Source organism: Anolis sagrei, chromosome 1 (assembly GCF_037176765.1).
Source record: "Anolis sagrei isolate rAnoSag1 chromosome 1, rAnoSag1.mat, whole genome shotgun sequence".
Taxonomy (NCBI): domain Eukaryota; kingdom Metazoa; phylum Chordata; class Lepidosauria; order Squamata; family Dactyloidae; genus Anolis; species Anolis sagrei.
Window position 1 is genome coordinate 286,854,973 of NC_090021.1, and position 13,312 is coordinate 286,868,284.

Below are 13,312 nucleotides of genomic sequence, written 5' to 3' on the forward strand. Positions count from 1 at the left end.
TCATATGATGGATGGGGTTACTTTCCCCCTGAAGACAGCTTGGGAGTTCACAGCTTATTATTATTATTATTATTATTATTATTATTATTATTCTACATTTATACCCTGCCCTTCTCACCGCAGTGGGGGACTCAGGGCAGCCTACAATCCATGGCATACAAAGCCGCATTACACATATAATAATATACAAAACATATCAATTTAAACATACAATAATAAACATGACATAATAATTTGAATATAAATACAATAAAAAGCATAGAAATGTTTCAGAATAATTGTATTTCAAATAGAAATAAAAAGCTTAAAAGTAAACATACAATAATTCAAATATAAATGCAAAAAAAAAAAAAAGCTTAAAAGTAAACATTCAATCCCAACCAAAGTGGGCAGATGGAATAAGTGGTCAGAAGCAACAGGAGAGGCAGGGGAACCCCGAAAACGAGTTTAGGAGTTCTTCTGGACTCATCGCTGAGCCTGGAACCTCAGGTTTCAGAGGTGGTCAGGGGAATATTTGCACAATTAAAACTTGTACACCAGCTGTGCCCATACCTTGGGGAAGTCAGACTTGGCCACGGTAGTCCATCTTCATATTTTGGTATTAGTGTCATTAAACTTTATGTGTTTTACACCTGAGCAAACTTTCATGGAACCGAGCTGTAAATTTCTTAAAATCAACTTGTCTTTTCCAATTAATTAAGAAACAGAGTATCTTTTAAAGTATTTCACTGCTGTCCATGAAGCCTGACTAGAGAATCTTATGAATGAAGAAATATATAGGTCACATTCTTCTTGACTGATTGTTCCTCTGAAGAACTATTCAAGCCAAAAAGGACAAAATAAAATTTAATACACCTACTCCTAGTTCTTCAAGTTTTGAAATATGCAACTGCTACATGTGCTACCAACTGTCATCTGACTAGTAACTGAACTGTATTTAATCACCAGTATAAAATCAGTTCTGTTTATGTGGTCTCACAGTAACATTTTACATCTATCACATGACACTGTGTAACAAAGACACAGTTTCATTTTCAGGCATTTTGCCAAGCCAGTCTAAAAGTATGAACTACAGCATTTCATCATTAGCAATAGAAGTGCATTAGAGCTTTGAGGGAACGTATGCACCCATCATAAGATGCAGACCGCAAGCAGCAGCAGCCTTATATGGCGTGCTTGGACAGGACTCCCAAAAGTTGGACAGATGCCATTTTCTTTCCCATGTGCCCACAATGAAGTTATTTTTATTAGAAAGGAAAGGGGGAAAAGACCCTCCCTGAATAAAGTACCATGATCAAATACTACATTTCTGCCAAATGTAATTACTTATTTGATCTACCAAAGGCAAACAATACACTTTTATCATAAAGAAAAGTACAATTTTTATGGAACGTAACAGCTCACTGAATTGTTTTCACCCCATTTGTTACGAGAAAAATCTGATGATATCTGCAAAAATTATACTTTTTCAGCCGATTGCAATGGCAAGTGCTTTCCACGTCAGTGAGGGACTCACACAGCACTCTCGTTTTTGATCCAAACTTTAAAGGTGTCATCCATGATATTTTAGGGAAAGGATTCGAAATCCTGGGCAGCTCTTTTCAAGTTTAAAGGAAAATTTGGAGCCAAACCAGATTAAGGTAATTGGGTCCTTGGAGCAGCTCCCAAAACAAAGCCATCTCTGAGCACATGCTGCTCTATGTGGTGGCTGGATCAGGAAAGGACCCCACCAGATCAAATACCAGATTCGTTTAAGTCTAATGGAGAGAGCATCAGTGGGTATCTCCCTCTCCTCCCATCTTTGTCCTCAACAGCAATGACTGACGCAACTGTCTTGGGGCTATAAGTCAGTATGTTGCCTATCTTCTCTCATTTGAGTTGGAAAATGAGGATAGAACAGATAGTAATGGATAATAACCCTTGGTTTCAGATCCTATCTGGGATTTTAACTCTATGTTTTTATTTATTTATTTACAGCATTTTTTTACCCCGCCCTTCTCAACCCGGGGGGGGGGGGACGACGACTCAGAGCGGCTAACTCAGGCAGCAATTCGATGCCACAATATCAATAAACACCAGTATAAAACCATAAATACATAAAAGGTTAAAAACAGTAACAATCAATTAAATAAACACACAATCACATAATCACATATCCGTTTTCAATTATTGTAACAGTCATCAGGTCCAGTTCCATGTTCAAAGTGCTGCTGCGCCCACTAGCCGAAATCCTGGTTCCAAAACCACAATTTTAGTTTTTCCTGAAGGAAAGGAGGGAGGACGCCGCTCTAATCTCGCTGGGGAGAGAATTCTACAAGTGGGGGGTCACCACCGAGAAGGCCCTGTCCCTCATCCCCACCAGATGTGTTTGCGAAGCCGGTGGGACCGAGAGCAGGGCCTCCCCAGCAGGTCTTAGACTACAAGGTGGAATGTAGAGGGAGATACGTTCAGATAAGTAAGGTGGGCCAGAACCGTATAGGGCTTTATAGGCCAAGATCAGCACTTTGAATTGTGCTCGGTAGTGGACCGGCAACCAGTGGAGCTGACAAAACAGGGGGGTGTATGGTGCTCCAGTGAGTAATCTGGCTGCCGCCCATTGGACTAATTGGAGTTTCCGAACAGTCTTCAAAGGGTGTTGCAGTAATCTATTTGGGATGTAACCAGACTGTGGACCATCGTGGCCAGATCAGACTTCCCAAGGTATTTATTTTATTTACTTTATTTCTATACCGCTTTTCTCAGCCCTTAGGCGACTCAAAGCGGTTTACACAACAATGCAAAATATCACAAAACAGTATAATGCAATTAAAACAGATTATAACATCAACAATTAACAACAGTATAACAATTATAACGCCTCAACAATAAAATCAGAATCCACTCTCATTATCCATTGTTCCATATTCCTATGTTCAATTTCACTGTTTAGTCAAACGCTTGTTCGAATAGCCAGGTCTTCACTTTCCTCTGAAACGCCAACAGCAAGGGGGCCGATCTGATGTCTGCAGGTAGGGCATTACACAGCCGAGGGGCCACCACTGAGAAGGCCCTGTCTCTTGTCCCCGGCAGGCGCGCCTGTGATGCAGGCGGGACCGAGAGCAGGGCCTCCCCAGACAATCTTAGTGTCCTGGTCGGTTCATATGAGGAGATGCGTTCGGAGAGATAAGTAGGGCCAGAACCATTTAGGGCTTTATAGGCTAACACCAGCACTATAAAAAAGCTCCCCTGGCCACTGCCAAAACCTGGGGTTCCAGGCTCAGCGATGAATCCAGAATCACTCCCAAGCTGCAAACCTGCGCCTTCAGGGGGAGTGTAGCCCCATCCAACACAGGCTGTAACCCTATGTCCTGTTCGACCTTTTGTCTGACCAGGAGGACCTCTGTCTTGTCTGGATCCAATTTCAATTTGTTAGCCCTCATCCAGTCCGACACAGCAGCCAAGCACTGGTTCAAGGTCTGAACAGCCTCATTAGTGACAGGTGGGAAGGAGTGACAGATTTGGACATCATCTGCGTACAAATAACATCTTACTCCGAAAGACTGTGCCGGATCTAGATAATCAGTGTCTACCAGGAACCCCTGGAGTTGTGAAGCCACCACACATTCCATGACTTTGCCCAAGTAGGGGAGATTGGACACTGGCTGATAGTTAACTAATTGAGTGGGGTCCAGCGATGTTTTTTTCAACAGCGGTTTTATAACAGCCTGTTTTAGGCTGGTTGGAATCTTTCAGGAATAATAAATGAAAATAAACAAAAAAAAGACAATAAAACAATTCAGGAGAAGCAACAATATAATAAAATCCAAAATATGTAAGTAATATAATGTTGTAGTTCTCCTAAAATTTAATTACCTTGCACATAGGGACCCATCACAGGGTGTTCGCGGACGCGAAGTGTATATGGCTTCTTGTGGTCTGTTTGCTTTAACAGATCTCGAACCCGCTCATTATAGATTTCTAGGAAACTGAAAAGCAATTGTAATGATAAAAGGATTCTAGGTAATTTGAGATGATGTTCTCCCCAATTAGAAGTCATGAATAGTGAAAGAGAAAGATTGTACCATCTTTCCTTCTCCATCAGATGCATATATCTTGCACCCAACATATCAATAATACTTAAGATCATTGAGAGCTTAACGATTACTTAGAGCTTACTTCCATAAAATCTACTGCATGAAAAATGCTAAATCTTTGAATGGATATTACAATTTAGAATTCAATTATGTGATTCTAATCAAATTCATTTAGATAATAGGTAAGTCTGGGAAAGTGAAAAGGAACAATTCTGTTCCCAAACTACAGGTAGTTTCACACTGCATAAAGGTTTTTGCAAACAAGTAATTTAAAATATTTCAAGGATCCTAAAAATTTGTGCCTGCAGAACCGTTAAGTTATAAAGTGAAATAAAGTAGCAAACAGCTAATAAACATTTTCCTGTACCTGTTTCTGAGTGTTGATATTATGCACTAGATTCAAAGATTCTCTTGTTCCAAAGGAAGGAACTTATGCATCCAATCATAATTTCTGTACATCTCCTTAACAGTTAGCATAATGGTGTGATTTATCATGACTGTATTATATAACTAAATTATTTCTTCCTCAAACAAAAGTATTACTAAGCTGTCAAGAAGAACCCTGGATTCCTTAGTGGATTTGGACAATCCCAGCATGGATTGTAGACCAGACTAGTCAAGCACACAGTGTTGATTATAAATCATATCACTCCAAACCACTATGGTGCTTGTTAAGAGCACTTTGGAGGAATTGATAGTTCAGTATAGTGGGGAGGGAGGCATGGAAAATTGCCCTTTTCCTTCTACCTGGAATTGTTTGCAGTTTGATGAGGAAAAATTATAGTGGAGTTGAATCGGAAGAGGTAGTTGAGTTAATCTGGATCCATACTGAATCAGCTATGGACATATTTTTTTACCCATGAATGAGTAGATGTGTGTGTAAATAGTAATAGAAATACCACACCTGCAGGTATGGTGATGAGGTGACAAGTTCAATTTTAACTAAGACTGCTGTGCAACAGGTTGGGAAAAAAGGTACTGCCTAAAGTCAAGATGAGTACATAACTATATGAATGATGGACTTCTTGGAATGCAGTATGATGCTGGCTGGGAACCACAAAGGAGTTGTGATAAAATGGGCAAGGGATCCCTCATGAGGCAAGAGCGCTAACTAGTATTACAATAAGGGGAGTATGGCAGGAAACCATTATTTCTGTTCAACCCACTGTTGATAGACTGGAATTTGCAGCAAACATGGTCTTCTCAATGTTGTTGGACTGCAATTCTTAAAATTCCTTACCAAAGGCTGTTCAGGCCAGGATTATGAAGAGCTGTAGTTCAACAACCTCTGGATATTTGTACTTTGCACACCCTTGCTTTGCATTCTCCTCTGCTCTATCAGCCTGAGGCCCATTTGTTGAATGTAAATTTATTCACAAAATAATTCGGCAATCTTGAATTTATGCATTAGTCATGCAGATGTAATACTGTGTTGCAGGGAAACCCCCCCCCCCCAAAAAAACCCCCTGTAAACGAACTATATCAAAATGTATAGAGTGAATCCCCTCCATAAGGTCTACATATGCAAATTTCTGAAGAAAAGGAAATGCTATTTCTACTTAAGTTTTGCTGCAGTAACGAATGGGAGGAGCAGCAAATAAAATTCACAAATCATGATCCAGTCTCTTGACTCATTGAGCTTATTCCAGGAAAGATCAGGCTATGAACTTTACTGCTGAATTGGGTCCAAAATTAGATTGGGGGCATTGATAGTACAAATTATGATTGTGGGCTCCAAATATTAAGGAGCCCACAATCCCCACCAGACCTTGCTAACTATAGCCAATGGTGAGAGATTATGGAATATTAATCTCAATAAAAAACAGGGGTTTTGAGTTGACCATTTGTCTGCTTAGTCAAAAGGAAGTGAACCTATTAACACTGACTGAGGTGAATTCACAAAATGTCTAATGGCACTTGGACACTGACCACATTTTAAAATAGCCTATCAAAGCATAAGGAGTCAATTGAAGACAAAAAAAATCTAATTCTAATAAAATTCTAATAAAAAGATTCCCCTCAGGCGCTGCCAAGCCATTGAATGCAAATCAAGGTGATCAGCTGAAACATTCACAGCTAGCCCCAGCAAACAAAAGTCCTTTGTCTCACCCTGGTCATTCCACAGATATATAAACCCATTTTTCCTAGTCCCAACAGACCTCATTACCTCTGAGGATGCTTGCCATAGATGCAGGCGAAACGTCAGGAGAAAAATTGCCTCCAGAACATGGCCATATAGCCCGGAAAAACCTACAACAACCCATGGAAAGCCTTCGACAATACATCTAATAAAATTGCCTACAATCCAACAAAAGGGGGGGGGGGGACCAGAAATGGTGTGACCAGATGGTAGTACTATTTCACAAAATGCACACACTTACCTGATTTCCACTCTGCAAGATGCTGACTCTTTTGTATAGTCATCTTCTCTTGAAAACAGACCCTGTGGAAATTAAACCAACATTTAGTTTTTGATTCAATAAAAAAGCAAATGTCCACAGTATAATTATTTAGTTTAATAAATACATACCTCACATATACGAGGAGTTAATCCAATTGATGCCTTAAAATAAAGAAAAACATATGATTTTTTTCCCATTTGTACTTATTAAGAGTTGCCAAACATTTTTCACCTCCCAATGTAATTTTCACTTCCCACTGTATACCATTATGAAAGAAATAAAACTATAAATATAATTATTACATGTAGAGTCCTTCCACACAGCCATATAACTCAGAATATCAAGTCAGAAAATCCCACAATATCTGCTTTGAACTGGGTTATGTAAGTCCAAACTGCCATAAAGCCGAAAATGTGGGAGTTTATTCAGCTGTGTTGAGGAAGCCTTAGAATGGAATGCACTGTTCTTTCCATGGAGGTAGACTCCAGAAACATAGCCGTGTTAGACTGGAATACCAGTATGCAAAGCTGGTAGCATAACTTTTTGCAGATTAAGTCTACTTCCTTAGATGCAGTCTACAAAAACCTTTGTGAATTCCTCATTTATCACCATTAAAACTGAATCACGTAGACTAAAAATATGTAGAAAAGGCAACTACAGTTATTATGGAGTAGAGGAAATCTTCTGAGTGTTTTATATTTTCTAAACATCCTAGTGACCATTTACCTATTGTGGCTTGCTTATTACTGTAAATAGTGTGTGTGTGTATGTCCAGTGAACAGATTAATTAGAAATAAAGTCATCCTTTTTCTTGGTGATTTAAAGCAGATATTTGAAATAAAGACATCATGAAGGCCTCTGAAGCACATGTTTTCACATGTTGCACATGATATCCAGTCTATATATCAGGAATCAATGGAAGAGAGGAATATGCTATCTAGTAGAAGATTATGTTCTGGCCACAGGCCAATGTATGCACATGGTTTGCCTTTTTGACAGTTTTGGGTACAGTGGAAATCTTTTTTCTATCAAGAGGGGACTAACTTCTCAGTCATTTCCTGTTCGATAAAAGACCTTCCCAAGTCCTAAAATGATCCACAGAGGACCAAAAAAATAAATATTGCCCCATACCTTCTATGTGTCATGAGGGGCTTTGGGAAAAATTGGGAGACATGGAGGAAAGTACAACCCTGTAATGCAGTGCCTTCTCCTGACAGCTGCCTACTCTGGTTTGGTTAATATTCATTAATTCATTCATTCATTCATTCAAAGTATTTATATTCTGCCTTTCTCGGCTTAATAGTGAGATGTAAAGAAAAGAATTGTCAAATAATAGAATGCAATCAATGTTTAACTCACTGGAGTTCCCATCATGGTGTATGTTTTTCCTGAACCTGTCTGTCCATATGCAAAAAGACAAATGTTGTACCCTTTGAAAGCACCAGATAATACTGAAGTACCAAGGTCCTGGAAAACCTGCAATGAAAATAGACACAGAATTGTAAATTCATTTAAAATCTGTACATCCTGCCCTATATCTAAAGGTCTCAGGGTGACATAAAATAAAACTGAGCAATTTAAAGTAATTTAATATAATAAGAATATTTTTAAATGAAATACATATTAAAGAATTTTATACATGAAAACAAGACAGTTTAACTGATGATTTTGATGAAATCAACTAGGCCACAAATCTTTTAGTTAAAATACATTTTTATTTAGCATTAGAATAATGCCAGTGATGATGTAAATCCTACAACCAAGATGAAATGAGCAAAGCAGACCCTCTACAGCAGGCCTAGGCAAACTTCAGACCTCCAGGTGTTTTGGACTTCAATTCCCAGCATTTCTAAGAGCCTCAGGTCCTTTCACTTAAGTGGCTGAGAGGGTAAAGAAAGGGGCCTGAGGCTGTTAGGAATGGTGGGAGTTGAAGTCCAAAACACCTGGATGGCCAATTTTTGCCCAGGCCTGATTTACAATACATTACACCTCCTCTGCACAGAATCAAGAAAGGGCTTATCCAACAGTACCTCAATGCCGAGGCAGGCATATTAATTAATAATTAAGTAAAATTTTTAAAAATCCTAGCATGAAACAACATGTCTGTTTTTATAAGTCTAAAACATTATTGAGTTTCAGTGCAAAACACAACACATTTCAAAATTGAGAGAAGAGGTGTGATGCTTCCCAGAGTAAAGGTTACAACCCAATTACTGCTGAAAGGAATATATGAAGGTATGAGGGGTGTTCATTAAAGATTTCCCCTGATCCACTTCTATTTAGGACGCTGAAACAGCACATGTGTAGTCTCTATAGGTTACGTGCCAATTTACAACTCAGAACTGATAATGGTCTTGATTTTACAGGTGCTGAAGTGGTGTGAGGTTTGATAATGGAACCAGTGCAATACAGAGCAGTCATCAAGTTCCTTTACTTGAAAGGCCACACACCAAAGGAGACGTTTGATGAGATGGAAGAGGTTTATGGTGGTGATTCCCCATCATATGATGTAGTCAAGAGTTGGTATCATCAATTCAAATGTGGTCAGACTTTGGTGCAAACAGCTCCAATTCCAGGGTGGCCCCACTCTGCCATTGATGAACACGCCATGCAGCAAGTGGAGGTCGCCATTTTGTAAAATCACTGTGTAACCATTTGCCACCTAGCCCAAAATATCAAGATTAGTGTGAGGTCCACTGAAAAAATCATCCAAGACCATCTTCACATGCATAAGGTATCCGCTCGCTGGGTCCCCGGATGCTCACACCTTTCCAGAAGCAGGAATGAGTTGAATGCTCTCAGGTTTTATTGACGATGTGCCATGGAAACCAGGAGGACTTTTTCATCAGACTGATCACACAGAATGAAAGCTGGGTCCATCACTATGATCCTGAGACTAAAGTACAGATGATGCAATGGAAGCATCATGATTCACTGCCTCCAAATAAGGCACGTGCCCAACTCTTGGCAGGCAAGGTCATGCTCACAGAATTTTGGGACCAGCACAGAGTAGTACTGATGGATTTCCTATCAAAGGGTATAATGATCACTGGGGCATACTATGCTTTACTGCTGTGGAAATTGCAAGAGGCCATCAAAACCAAGAGATGTGGTATGCTCACCAAAGATGTCTGCCTTCTGCAAGACAATGCACCAGTTCACAACTCACATGTTGTCCAAATGGAAGCCTGCTCCTGTGGCTTTGAAATTCTACCACATCCCGGTTATTCACCCAACCCCGCAACATTGGACTTCCAGTTCTTTCCAACAATGAAGTTATTTTTGAAGGGTAAGCATTTTTAAGATGATGAGACTCTGATTTCCAAAGTCACAATGTGTCTTTTGGAGGAACCTGTCAACTTCTACAAGCAAGATGTTTACAGTTGCTTAAAAAGATGGGGGAGGTGTGTGTCCTTAGGTGGCACCTATGTAGAGAAGGACTAATAACTGTGCCAAGTTTGATTGTTTTCAGTCTACAAGAAGTGGGTTAGGGGAAATCTTTAATGAACACCCCTAGTTTAAGTGAAGTAGTAGTTCAACATCAGAAAGACAGCAGTGTAGCCCTCCAGAGGTCATTGAAATGCAACCTCCAGCATTCGTCACCACTGGCAGTTCAACAACCTTTGGAAGGATACACAAGCCCCACTCCTGTACTAAAGGGGCTTGGGAAAAATACATTATTTAAGTGGACAATTAATGATAAAGCAAGCTATAAAGCTGTTTGTAGGGTGACCAAAAAACCACAAGAAGAAAACACTGTGAAAGGGAAGGTAAGACACAAATGAGTAAGAATAAGATTAATGCAGCTAGAAGTAAATCTTTTCACTAAATATGAAGAACATGTAGGTAACTGGATACAATTTCTTGTAGATAATATATTAGACAGAAGTATAAAAGTACTGTTTTTGAAACTTTACACTTCTCAATAGTAATCTGGCAATGAATTAAAATCTTATCTTGTCAGAGTTATTTTATTAACAGATAAATAATGCAGTTTGACTTTGGAAGATGGCTGATTCTCCTCAGATGAACTTCTATTTAGAATCTTTATCTTAATAAAAAATAAATCCTGGTTGAATTCAGGCTTGGAATTAAGCACTTGGCACTTGCCCAGTAGCTCACAGCCTATGCAACTGGTCTGGGAAAGCTCCCTATTGCTATGAGAGACACAGCAGGTGCAGCCCAGTGCTGGGTTTTCACTACAGATTTAACAAAAACAGCTGCAAGCAACTGCAACTGCACCTGCTTCATTTGAGCCATTTTCCTCTCTGCCACTGAGAGGAGGAATTTGAGAGAATCCAATTCCATCTCCTCGGAGGGATGCCAGAGAGTGTGCAGGCTGGTGTGCATTCCTGAGAGCATCCCATGCCATTCTCACTGTGGAAAGCATCACAGCACTTACAATGCAAATAGTGACAAATAGTGCTGCATTGCAATCTCACTGCATAATACTAAGGTCCACCATTGTTTTAAAAACTTCATAGTCTTTTAAAATCTAACTTTAACCAAATTAAGTATTACATAGTTGCTCCTGCCCTTGCTTGTGATGGCTCAGAAACCAAACAAGTCTTAATATTCACTGCTTTCTAGAAGAGTAACAAGAAGACCAATCATCAATATAAATAAAAATGTAATATTCATTTGTGGGATTAACATAACGCAAAAACCATTGCACGAATTGACACGAAATTTGGACACAATATATCTATCAGGCCAAGGAGTGACCATCGCTCATAAAAACACTGAAAAACACAAGAGAAGGGACTTAAAAGACCAAAAAGCAAAAAAGACACTACGACCCATGCGCAAAATTGAATTCTGTCAACAACGAGAGTACGCTGGCAATGCTGCCCTAGCAAAGGAAAAACCACTCTGGCACGGAGAAAGAGGCGGAGAAAGGGGCGGAGAGAGAGGCGCAGTCTCATGACATCATGGACGTGCTGGCACAGTTTGCTCCCGCAGGAGGCTAGTTTGCGGCGGCTCTTTGAGAGCATCCCAATCTCTGCATATTTCCAATTTCCTATTCCTGGACTGCAGCTCCCAACAATCCTCCAGATAGATAGATTAGATAGAGATAGATAGGTAGGTTGATAGATAGATCAGGAGGACTGCTGGGAGTTGCAGTTCAAGAATAAATGGAGAAAGAAGAAAGGGGAGAAAGAGGAAGGGAAAGAAAAGGTGGGAGAAGGAAGGAAGAAAGAGGAGAAAGAAAGTAAAGGAAGGAAGGAAGGAAGGAAGGAAGGAAGGAAGGAAGGAGAGAAAGAGGGAAGGTTGGCCACAGCAACATGTGGTGAGTAGAGCTAGTCCTAAATAAGATTTCTCAATTTACCTGTTGTGTTAGGGATAATGAAATTAATCCATTATATTGTATCTTTTGCATGTGAAACATAGAGCAACAATGAGAGGATTTTAAACAGTTTGTAGATTTTCATTTATCTCTTTCACTATGGAAAACCACATATCCTAAATCCAATTCCTTATACCAATTACAGTAGGTCCACTAAATCCCTTATCCGAATTTAGAAATCCAAAATAGTCCAAAATCTAAAAAATGCCTACATGAGTGGTTGAAGAGTATGTCCTTTGCTTTCTGATGGTTCAGTATACACATGTTTTGTTTCATGCACAAAATTATTAAAAATATACGAAATCACATCAGACTATGTGTAAAAGGTGAATACAAAACATCTCAAAGATATCATTATATACTTATATACAAATGGTGGTATTTTAAAAATCCAATACTTCTTATCACAGTAATGCAGTGGTTCCCAACCTATTGTTCGTGGACAACCAGTTGTACGTGGACAACCAGTGGTCTGCAAGAACGAAAATATGGCCTGTGGCCTCAAAACCATGCGGCAACAATCGTGACTGGTCTCGCAAAACCCTCTTATAGTGCCAAGGCAATTGAGATATTGGGAGGGGAAAGGCTGACTACCACGAAAGATTACTACTACATCAGCTCTAGATTATTAAATATGCTTTTCTATGGGCAAGCACATGGTGACTACTGGATGGCATGTATTCTGTATCAGAAACTAGAGCTGATGTGGTCTATCTAATGCAATTTTATCAATCAGCACCCCAACAATCCAAACCAAAACTAAAGTTGACCAAAAACCGATTCATAACCCATTTGGTACTAGCATTGGAGAGTGGTCCCTGGTCAAAGAGGTTCCTGGTCAAGTAGTCGCTGGTCAAGTGGTCCCTGGTCAAAAAAAAGTTGGGAACCACTGCAGCAATGTAATCAAACTCTATCAGTTCCCACCCACATTAAGCAATTCTACTGATACCACAATACACTAAATCACTTTCCAATCAACACTGTACCACAACACTGTACCACAACCTTAAAGTGGCATAGCCATGGCTCCTTATCACCATGCTACAAAACTGGGCACTCCATTTTTGAGGTGTTTCTGTTTTCTGTGTGTGTATGTTCCTGGGATTTCTGGGAGTTGTAGGCCAAAAAGCCTGGGGCCCCACAGGTTGAGAACCACTGCATTAGGTTATTTAGATCAGGTATGGGCGAACTTCAGCCCTCCAGGTGTTTTGGACTCTCACTCCAACTCCCACAATTCCTAACAGCCTCGGGCCCCTTCATTTGCCCCTCAGCTGGAGACCAAAAAACACGGAGGGCCAAGGTTTGCCCATGCCTGATTTAGACTTAGTTTCTATGTGTTCTATTTTAATCTATTTTTCTTCTGCTAGAAAGATCCATTTCATTGCCTTTTCTCTTTTATACTTTAATAGTATATTTCATTTTATTTTTGTCCTGAGTGGTTTGGGGAATATATATTAATAGGCAGTCTGTACAATTTTAGGAAAGTAAGT

The 13,312-nt window shown here is 39.7% G+C and overlaps 1 protein-coding gene across 3 annotated transcripts in view; it reads right to left on the bottom strand.

Annotated features, from left to right (window-relative positions):
- Positions 1-13,312, bottom strand: part of STARD9 (StAR related lipid transfer domain containing 9) — a 118,464-nt gene that overhangs the window by 64,785 nt on the left and 40,367 nt on the right. For 2 of the 3 annotated variants that reach the window (XM_060760987.2, XM_067462821.1), the window contains exon 1: positions 3,853-3,955. In XM_060760987.2, coding sequence (XP_060616970.2) covers positions 3,853-3,871 — 19 coding nt within the window. In that variant the 5' untranslated portion in view covers positions 3,872-3,955. Of the gene's footprint in view, positions 1-3,852; positions 3,966-6,454; positions 6,517-6,603; positions 6,637-7,834; positions 7,952-13,312 lie in introns of those variants that run through there. The other variant, XM_067462822.1, reaches the window with a different exon arrangement.